This window comes from Alligator mississippiensis, chromosome 2, assembly GCF_030867095.1.
Source record: "Alligator mississippiensis isolate rAllMis1 chromosome 2, rAllMis1, whole genome shotgun sequence".
Classification (NCBI taxonomy): Eukaryota; Metazoa; Chordata; order Crocodylia; family Alligatoridae; genus Alligator; species Alligator mississippiensis.
In genome coordinates, this window is record NC_081825.1 from 297259787 (window position 1) to 297270828 (window position 11042).

The 11042-nt window shown below is 40.7% G+C and overlaps 1 protein-coding gene across 1 annotated transcript in view; it reads left to right on the plus strand.

The window, feature by feature from the left end:
* Window positions 1-7418, plus strand: part of SLC38A6 (solute carrier family 38 member 6) — a 53024-nt gene extending 45606 nt beyond the window's left edge. The window contains exons 13-16 of the mRNA XM_014595156.3: window positions 2631-2755; window positions 4824-4968; window positions 5071-5165; window positions 6527-7418. Of these exons, the coding sequence (XP_014450642.2) occupies window positions 2631-2755; window positions 4824-4968; window positions 5071-5165; window positions 6527-6607 (446 nt within the window). The 3' untranslated portion in view covers window positions 6608-7418. The remainder of the gene's footprint in view (window positions 1-2630; window positions 2756-4823; window positions 4969-5070; window positions 5166-6526) is intronic.
* Window positions 7419-11042: the final 3624 nt, after the last annotated feature.

Here is an 11042-nt window from a genome sequence, read left to right on the forward strand (position 1 = left end):
CCTCGTGCCTCAGTGAGACAGGGAGTTAAGTAGCCTGCTGCTCAGGCGACGCCGTTTGGGGTTGGGGGGCTGCCTGTAAGCCAGGACAGGTTTATCCCATAGGGTTACTTTGAGATGGTCATTCTTTTCAGGGAGGGTTGGAGATCATTAATGGTGTAATCAATGGGGGGCAGCGGGACAACTAGATGGATTCTGTGGTCCTTCTCCTGATATTGTAGCAGGTCAGAGTGAAGTCTGCATCTGGCTCTGTTGATTGAAGTGGCTACAGTTTGGGGATTGTATTGTAATGGTAGAAATGCTTGCTCCGGATGCCTACGGTGTGCACCCCAGTTGGGGGGACTAGAGCAGATGTGGTTGTAATGTAGAACTTGGCTGTAGGCAATGGATCTAGTGATGTGCTTCGCATGAAAACTAGCATGAAGGTAGTTGTGGCATTCAGTTGGTTTCTGATACAATATGGTGGCCATGTGGCAATTGCAAACCTCTTATTGTAGTGTCTAAGAAATGAATTTGCTAGGTTGAGTATTCCAGAGTTAGTTTGATTTTTTTTTTCTCTCTCTCGTCTGTATTACTTACAATTTTATTTATGAAAAGTTGAAGGTGCAAGGTCAGTTGGCTAAGAAACAGGAGTTTGCTTCTGGGAGAATTTGTCATCTGATGTAACCAAAAAGTTTCCCTATTGCGCGTCCCAGACGCAAAAATCCAGTTGTGCAATGTATGAATCCCGTCCTCTTTCTCCATCCAAACTGAACAAAGATGGTTCTGATCTCTCACTACCCCTGAGGTCTTTATTCTTCAAATTAGAAATGTTAGTGAGCATCAGTACTGCTCCGTATCTAGCCCAGTGCTATAGCAGGGTCTCCCAAATATGTCATACCAAGCTGCAGCAAGTAGTTTGGAGCTGAGCAGGCTAAATATTCATGCATTCTTTAGCAATAATATAGAAAAAAGATGATAAAATAATACAGAAAAAATATTCAGAATCTTATTGGGTCTGGTTCTTTTCCTGTTGTGTTCGGTTAACAAAGTTTTCAAGCCCCACTAGCCACTTCTTGGATTTCTTATTTGAAGGCTATATCAAAAGGCCTTGGTTATGGCCAATCAAATCCAGCTATTCCCATGGGGGTATTGAGTTTACTGCCTAACGGGATAATCTGTTACTTCCTCATCGTTTGTTCACTCTGAGCCAGTAAGACACTTAAAGACATTTGCCAAATGGCAGCTCTGTTTAGTAGTCCAAGCTCTCACCAAATGCAGTCTGCTTTTTTTTTTTTTTTTTTTTTTTTTTTTTTTTTTGAACGAGGCTCTCTGTAATTGAACTATTAAGTATCAGATACAGAGCTTATGAATTTATCGCTATATTCCAATTCTTCACCCCCACCATTTCAGTTCCTCGTAGCCCCTTTCAGGGTACTTCCAAAATTCACCTCCAATATTTTGTTCATCCTTTCATGCTCAGCAAAATACTGCTGTTATGGTTATTCCCTCTAAAACGATCCCTTTATGTTTTACAGCAGCTAAGACTTTCAGATACGTTCTTTAGTTACAGTGGGGACGATATATCATCAAAAGGCATAACTTCGTATTGGGCACAATCAGCAATCAAGGTTATTACTCCATTTTGAAAGGGCTTCTTGCATGAACCAGCTGTTGTGCTAAAACATCCTTACCAACTTTCTGGGCAGATACGATTTTGGATTTTTGGATGAGATCTGTGGGGGTCACACTATAGACAACTTTTTTCCACTTTAACCTAGTGTTTACAGGTACTAGAGTGGCAATTACTCTCGTGTCTGGTTGTCGGTACTGATACCACAGCTCATGTATAATGGCCCCGATAGACATTCACTTTAAGATGTTATGGGATCTAATCCCCCCATCCCAACAGTTGCATGTCCTGCTGTGCTGCATGTGAATGACAGGACACATGGTTTAGGGAATTGAGGATTAGATCCACATCATGCCTTATTTGCTAGTACAGGGGGAGCCTGGGCTCATGAGGGTTTGTACAGCTGGTGCGCAAGGAGCTATTAAAACCATGTTGTGCTGCCCAGCGGGGGGGCATACAGGGTTTTGACGGGTCCCAGCCACATCTTTAATTTAAGGTGGGACACAAACAAGCCTCAAAGTTAGTCCACATTCATCTGTGAAATAACGTGATTCCTTTACTGCATTATCATGCCTTAGATGGAGTTCCGCGTGTGGCCAGGTTATTTAAGGCACAATTAACCAGTTAATCAGGTCTCAAATGTAATGTATCGGGGGCTATGTGTAATATTCAGATGTGTGTGATTTCATACATGTACATCTGTGAATTTTGGACATTCCTGTTCTTCAATCATCTCATCTCAGTGCTTATATTTTCACTGCATATATTTTAATTTCACATATCCAGGGGTGGAGCCATCTTTAGGTTCTGCCTGCTTTCAAACAGATGTTTTGTAGTTGGCTTCATTGATGCCAGGAAGAAATGTTATGCACATTACCTCCATGCTGCAGGGGGCATAGAGCAGTCTGTTAGTTGATCCCAGTCTAAGCTTTATGAGAATCGCTATGTAGCTACAATACTGTTAATCTGTTTCTGAATACTCAGTGCTTTGTGAAGTAATCCTTTTTTTTTGGTTTTTCAGAGAAAGTAGACTCAGAATTACTACAGTGTTACAGCAAGTATCTGCCACATGATATTGTCTTCGTGACGGTTAAGCTAGGCATCCTGTTTGCTGTGCTTTTGACAGTCCCTCTAATTCATTTCCCTGTGAGTACTCCTGCCAGTTTTGAAGTCGGCATCAGAGGGTAGCTAATTCTGTGCAAACTGTGATATTTGAGTCATATCTAGTTTTGTATATCTAACTTATTTGTCACATTTTTGATCAAAGATCCCCAGACTTGCATATGTTCCATGAAAGCTCCAAAACAGCTAGCCACTAAGCTAATTTGTGCTTTTTCAGACTGCCATTAGGTTTAAACGACCCCACAGTGTTGTTTCTAATTTAAATAATACAGGCCATCTGAAATTTGTTTTGTTCGGAGTTTTTCTTTTCCCCTCCTTAAATTTTTGTTTTCGGAAGTGTGGAGAGGAAAAATCAAGTCAGCAAAATAAATAAATACTGTCCCTCTAATGACTTACGGAGCGTTTTTAAGGTAGTTTTTGTTTTCATGTCATATGCTCGCTTAAGGTAATGATTATCACATGACTAAGACGTTTGGGACACTTCACAATGAGAACTTATTCAGGCTCCCTCTACACGTGCAGGTAAAGGCGCTATTGGATAAATTTACACAATTGGACTTACTGCCATGTCACACATGCATGGCAGTGGGCGTGATTGTGGATTAAATCCCATTGTGCCTCATTACCAGTGCAGGAGAACCCATACCCCAGAGCCCTAGGGATTGCAGTAGCCGTGATTCGCAGGATCCGGGGGTTTCAAACACCCCTGAGCCCTGGGCATCACAGATGCCACAATCCCTAGGGCTCAGGGGGTTTTCGCTGGGCATGGTGCACCCCTGCGGCTGGTAGGGGCTACTCTACCAATTCATGGGGCTCCCAGCTGCACCGGAGACCCTGCTACATGTGCAAATTAAAGCTCAATAGCAACTAGTATGAAGTTAGTACACATTTTCGAGATCTAACTTTATGGCTGGTTGGAACTTTTTATGGTGTGATAGCCACATTGCATGTGTAGCTGGTGTCTAAGTAATTGCGTGGTTTACAGGTATTGCTCAATTAACTGGTTAACATGTGGAGAGGGCCTTTAGTTTTCCACGTAAGTCTGTGTAAATGAACAGTCCCATCAGCAAATACGAGCATCAGAGTGTAGCCAGCTACTACAATCATTTGCCATACATAAACAGTTAGGTACCTCTATTAATGGTCTCTGTGCACAAAAAAATTCAACAATGGGCAGATCCAGGATTTTGAAAAGGGGAGTTCAGATGATGTGATGCATTATCCCGTATGGAACAACGCATTTTGCTACAGTGAAAAGTAAATGAGATCTTTACTAATATGCTAGGGGTGCATGGTTATATTATTCCATTTTAAAATTGATGCAGAAACAAATATGACTTATTGGAATGTGCATTAATTTGCTATTAAGTACAAAAAACACAACAAGCAAGGCAGAAAAATAATCAAAAGACATGGTTTCTTTACTCCTGTAGTCGCTGGAATTAAAGGCACAGCTCTTTTTCAGATTCATAAAATAAAGCCTAGCTTTCTTGAGCAACCTGGTAGCAATCCAGTGCTTCACTGAAAGTTATTTCCACATCTAAGTTAATGATTTTAACTAGAACTAAAAACTGTCTTTAGTGCTGTGAAGTAGAAGCTATATTACTAGATCAGCTAACACAGCAGAATTGTGAAGAAAGGTTAGCTTGATTAGTGGAACAAGACTATTAAAAAGGAGAGAGGATCATTAACACCTATGGAAGGAAGTGTGGAGAAGGAATCGGGTAGATGATAACGGGCCATGGTTTCAATTGATTTCACTGCTGCCACGCAGTTGGTTTTAAACTTTAGGTACACCAGGTATGAAAGTGGGGTGTGGCTGCACCTGCCCTGAATCCATACTTGTGCATAGATATCTCCTGTATCAATAGTGTGTGTGTGTGATCTTGTGCACACATATGTACCAGCCTTCCTATTTTTGCCTTTCCCTGAAATAAGTTAGTACATGTATCTTAACAAAAACCTCCTTTTCTCCATAAAGTCTGATAATCTAAATGTTGATTTGTGTTTTATCACAATGGAAATAATAATTTGGCTTTTGGAGTAAAATTTTGTACCTGCCTTGACTTTATTCCCCTTTATTTTTATATAGGCAAGGAAAGCTGTAATGATGATATTTTTCTCTCATCTCCCTGCCTCGTGGACGCGCCATATTCTTGTCACTTTAGCACTTAATGCAACTGTTGTTTTGCTTGCGATGTATGTGCCTGATATTAGAAATGTATTTGGAGTAGTTGGTAAGTTTGGAGTTTTTTCCCCCTCTGCAAAAAGCTTGTATATTATCTGCGTATCCTAGTGCCAGTCTTGCTGCAAGTAAAATCTTTCTTACTGTCTTAAAGGTTCTACCACGTCAACAAGTTTGCTCTTTGTATATCCCGGACTGTTTTATCTTAAACTTAGCAGAGAGGACTTTATATCACCGAAGAAACTTGGGGTATGTTATTTTTCCAATGTTTTAGTTATATTCAAGACGCTTAATTTTAAATAAATGTTATACTGCAGAATGTATGCCTTGCCTCCCGCACTGCACTGACTTTCAGTAGCGTAAAGTCTACAGTAGTTGTTGGGAGTTTGATTTTCTGCTAAGTTCTGTTTCAGTTCTCTAGTCATCCTGAAGCTAATGCAACCCATCTCTCTGATCATGTGTTTGTAACTAGCAAGAGGTCTAAGTACCACAATGTTGATCTAAATCTAGTTTTCCCCCAATATTCATATCTGAGATTTTTTTCTAGACACATCTGTGCTTTTAAATGTGGTTCTAATAGTTTGGCTTTGTTCTGATGGTCAAGCCAAACACAGGTCTCAAATAATCTGTCTGGAAAAGTCTTCCTCTTTTCCCCTCCTGTATCCCCCCCTTATTTAAAATTTCCAGTGACAGCTACCAGAGATGCAGAACCACCAGTGGTATCCCTTGGTGGAAGTCTATCCAGGTAACAGACCTGTTGCCAGTGACCTACCATTTAAACCTGTGTCGGCTGAGGAAAGCTAAATAATGCAGAGGTTTAAAATACTGGCAGACCTTTTCTTCTCCTGTTACTGCCCATTGGGCTGCACTAGTATTAGCAAGAACTCTCTAGCAACAGCGCTCCCTCACAACTGAGCGTGTCGAGTAGCTGGGAACTTCTGCTTCACCTACCCTCTGAAATCTAACATGTTAGATTTTTTTTCCCCTGTTATAAATCTATAATCCACCTGCTGTTGCAATAATTTGTTCAAATAATTTGTTTGAACAGAGAACAGTGCGTCTAAACACGGTTTCTGTGCTGTCCGCTTCGGTCTGTTCTGGCTGGCCTCGCAGCATTTAGCAATCTGTTTTAACTTGAACTGTGTGTTAAGTAGACATTTTAATTTCTGTTCCTTAACTTGTTTGGGAGCTCTGCGTGTCCAGAGAGCCAAATGGAAGTCCTTCCTTTCCAGGAATGTAGTTCAGTAAGCTAAGCACGGCCCTCTGCACAGTTCCCAGGTGGGTATTGTGAGCATGCCAAACCAACCTTGAAAGTGAATTCTTGGTGAAATCATTCCCAAAACAGACTTAGCCTAATGCTTGTGTGGATAGATCTCTTTCTGAATGTGGTCTTTAATGAGTGTTGGAAAAAGCAGCTGTGTTGGACTACTTAGTTATTTTAAATACAGCAGATTGTTTTAAAATGCATTATTTTAAACCTGTCAGTGGAGGAGAGGAAGTTTTTCTCTTCTTTTGTAATTACACTTTCAATTAACAATAATTCTCAGAAGTGTAAATTACTTCCTATTGGCAAATATTCATTTGTGGTTTTTTTTTTTCTTCTTTGTCAGGCTTGTGCATTGCTTTTGTTTGGCATTTTTGTTGGTCTTCTCAGTTTAATTCTAATCATCGTCAACTGGATTAACGAATAATAATGCTTCACGTTGATTCTTAAGCTGGACTTGAGAAACAAAACAAAGACTTCTGGTGTGTGTCAAAACTGTTCAACTGAATGCTGAACGTCCTTGAGAAGAAACCCTACCAGAGCTGTGTATGAAACAAGTAATCCCCTGGTTTTTTGTTTAAATCTCAAGCCAGCTCCTTTGACTGGCAGATTCTTGTATGCACAGCCTTTGTGAGCCTACAAATATACTCATTTTTAAGTGACTTAACATTGGCATGGGTTAAAAGGCCATCTTATAATTATATTTTGTTTAATAATGAAATGGAACAAAAGGAGAATGTCATCTGTGTGAAATCTGTCAGATTTTGGGGAAGTTTAGCGTTAAACCTTTAGCTCTTGACCTGCCCTGCTAGGCAGAACTGAAAGAAGTTTCTTTCTTGTGTTTTGACTTGGATGCAGCTGAAAACCTGAGAGAGAGGCAGTTTTTTCAAGACCTTTGTGCATTTTGCAAGAATGAAGAAATCACATGCCAGTGGTTACATAAAAGTGGAAGATATCCATCACTTCTGTTCGAATAATTTGGAGAAGTCTTCCAGGCTGGTACGAGAAATCTTGGGCTATATCAGCCTCTGAATGGTTACCATAAACTCATCCTAGTCTGGATCCAGAGACCAGGTGCTTCAGCCCTAGATTAAATGAGCATATTGACATTAGGAAAGTTTCCCTTCACATGTGTGTTCCTCAGTTTGCAGTTGCACTTTATTTTATAGTTTATACGTCAATGGACTTGAATCATCTTGGAGTGATTTTTGTAAAATAAACTCTGTGACCTCCTAGGACATTTGATGTGTATTTTGGCAGCAGTAGCAAACACTTCTATTTTGCAGTTAAGTTCTTGCAGTATTTCCGTTACAAATGCCTATTTTTGAATATTGATCATATTACATGACTATTCGCAGCTTGGGAGGCCTATTTTCCACCTCTACCTCACTCACACATCCCTGTTGCTGGTCATTTCCATTGGTTTCCAGTTGCAAATTTTATAGCCCTGATTTACAATTATGATCATGTAGTCCAGTGGCACTCCAAGTCTTGGCCCCCCCGTAAGCCAGATGCACACATTCAGGGCGGGGGTCCTGTGTGCTGGGGTTGAGCATTGTACCACCCTTGCCCAGCCAGGATAGGGCCATAAGACCCCGACACCAGGATCAGGCTCCATACTGCCCTGTGCGCCCAGTCTAGCAGGCAGGGCTGTGGCCCACGATGCTCTCCGCAGATCCGTGTAGAGCCACGTGGGCCAAATGACATGACACCAGGATCTGGGTCTGGGTCTGGTCTGGGGGTTGAGCACCCCAGTCTAGTCTGATTTCTTGCATGCTGCCAGTCTTTGGATTTCATTTAACAGTTCCTATATCTAGCTCTAATAACGTCTATTTGAAGTAGCTCCAATTTAAATTTTACACTAGTGTAAGTTGAAGTAAAATCACACCCCAAGGATGAAATTGTAGTTTGCTTAAAAGGAATTTTACCTTATTGGACCAAGGCTTTGCCCTGAGTCAATAAACTTTTACATATCCCTTTTACGCACCATTTCTGCTTAAAATGAAATGTGAACGTCGCTTTCCGTAATAGTTGGACTTTCTCTGAGATCTAATCCACACGATGCTAAAAATGGCTTTGGCAGCCCACAACCAATATTATTTAAGTTCTGCCATCGTGTGCAACAATAGTCTAGTGGCAGACTTTTCCATTTCCCTAGTATGCATGGGGCCCAAAGTACTGGAAATGCCCTAATCTCTTCAGAGATTTTTATCCTCTAAGGAAGCTAAGCCTCCACAGAAAGGAGGCTTGCATAACATAAAGAAAATAGACATTAGGCTGGAATGGCAAGATTTAGAAGGTGGAGAAGTTCATCATTATTTCCAGATGAGATATTGGTTTTTATTCGGCTTCCTGCTTTTTACATCTGCAAGGTAGGATAAGACACGCGCAGAAATGAAACGCTGTAAAGCAATATGTTTATGCAACATAAAAGCCACTATTAAAATAAGTAGCGGTTGTATAACATCACATTTCCATCTGATGCATGTGCACAAATAGACTACTGCTGAGCAGGAACAGTTGATAAAATTTAGTAATGTGGCATTGTCTGAGGCCATATGTAGTGCAATAAAACAAAGATCAATAAACTAAGCTGGTTGTTAGATTTCCCCAAAGCATGGCCGTTCTAGCTTATTTGAAAGAGAAGTCATTGCGATTGGCCAGCGCAGGAGAACTGAAGTCGGACTTGAAATAAGAATTTAGTAGAACGACTTTCAAATGGTTTTTCTACCATTTATAGTTTCATACCTTGGTATTTTCTAGAGGGGGAAAAATAGGAAACAGGCAACATTAGGCATCTCACTTGGGTATTAAATTCTTTAAAGAGTGAACAAGATAGAAAGTGGCTGCATTTTTTCCAGTCTGAAGGGGCTGTGGAAGGACTTGAAAGATGATGTGGCCAGAAAAGCCTCTCACCTGCCGAATAAGTTGGTTCAGTACAGCCCCGCCATGTCTCTTGCTGGTGGAGTATGTAGGGAGCTGAGTTATGGTTCCCTGTGGAGGATCGGGGCTTTGTCGTTCCATTTTGATTATTCCACATTTGGGTCATAAGAGGCTAATTCTGTTACTCTGGAGCTGTGATCTCAAGAGGTGCAGTCCTCGGCTCAGGAATTGAGGGTTATGAGGGTGGCTGTTGATCACCTTCCTGAATCAGGGGCCAGAAGCAATCCCACAAATGAGATTGCTTCAGCGTCCAGGCGCTAGAACAATTAAGCACTGTCCTGCCGACCTGGGATCATCAGAGTGCTTGGCACGTTTGACCCTGTATTGTCCAGGAAGGACTAGTTGAGGATAGTATTATTATTATTATTATTATTATTATTATTATTATTATAATTATGTGTACGAGTCCAAAATTACTTTGTGCCAGGTTAATTGGCGGCTAACCCTGGACCTTAAGATAGAAGTGGACCAGCATGTCGCTATTGTAGGGCCCACAATATGAGCCTTGGAGTTGCTATAGCATATTTCTCTAGTCTTTGGGAATGAACATGATCTCTTGAGAAGACAGAGTGTCTACGAGTGTCTTTGATTCATCTCTGACATAGGAGCTGAAACAAACTGCTTAGAGAATTTGGGCGCTGTCTGAACCTACGGTGCCCTGCTTCCTTCAGTCAAGGGGTTCCAGCGTGGATTCGCAGAACAAACCTGGACGATGAAGTCCTCCGTCCTGCACATCATCCCTCTTGCCTCCATCCCCTCCCTACCCCCTTCCTTCCTAGGTTTGTTCTTAATTTCCATGTTTCAGAGTTGATTACACTGCACATGTTCACCTGTTCAAATATCTCAAATGATAATGTAAAAACCTGTGCAGAACATGCCAAAATGTGCTTCAGGGAAGCATGACAGCGATGACAATTGTCCATCAACAAATATGTGTTAATGCGGGGTCTGATCGGCAGCTTGGGTCCTGAATGAGCTGAGTTTTGAATTTCCATGAAGGATACTAGAAATCTGCCAAAATAGCAATCAGAATCCCTGGGGAATTTCCATAAAGGTTCTTTCTCTCTCATACAGACACCATTTGCCTTGCTTTTATACGTTGCTATTAGGTAATATTTTAAGATGCGATTATTTCTTTTTAAAACTATTTTAAACTCCACCAGTATGTTAACACTGAAAATCATCTGGGTGAATCAGGAAGCTGGCAAGATCATCCAAAACCTCCTATCTCCTGTCTCTCAGGAGAAAGCATAGGCCAGCGACAAATTCAGAACCCTGCTCCTCTTACGGGGCCGGATTGAGATCTGGGTTTCAGATATTTTGAAAGATGTGACTGAAGGCATGCCAGAAAATGTGAATCCCTCAGTACAAGTTTGTATACATTTTTCTGGTAATTATAATCATTTAAACTAGAAAGAGAGACCTTCCATTGTATTTTTTTTCCCAAACCCTAGGCATTGCCTAAACCGCCACACTTTTTAAAATGTTGAATGCCAGCGTTTGATGTTAGTGCTCAGTTAAGATTAATGCAAGCAATTCACAAATCTCAAGTTGTGTTAATTCATCTCTAGCTGTAGTGCAGTCAAGACAGTACAGCAGATTGTAGATTCTCTTAAAACTAATCTCATATAGGCATACTTTTTAAAGTAGCATTTTAAAGTTTTTTCCTTCCAAAATAATCAATCTGGAGGAAAACCACTTACATTTCCAGAATCTATAAATTCTGTTTTTGGAAGAATCCCTGGATAAAAGGTGCCTTTTTAGTCCCCATTTTCTGAAGCAGTGATACTTTCAGATTTTGTATTCTCATGTGAATACTTTTTTTTTTTCTTTTTCTTTTTAATTATGTTTATGCTGCATATATGTGCTAAACGGAAATAGAGATAAAATGGACTTTGCCTGTCATAGAGTCGTGGGGT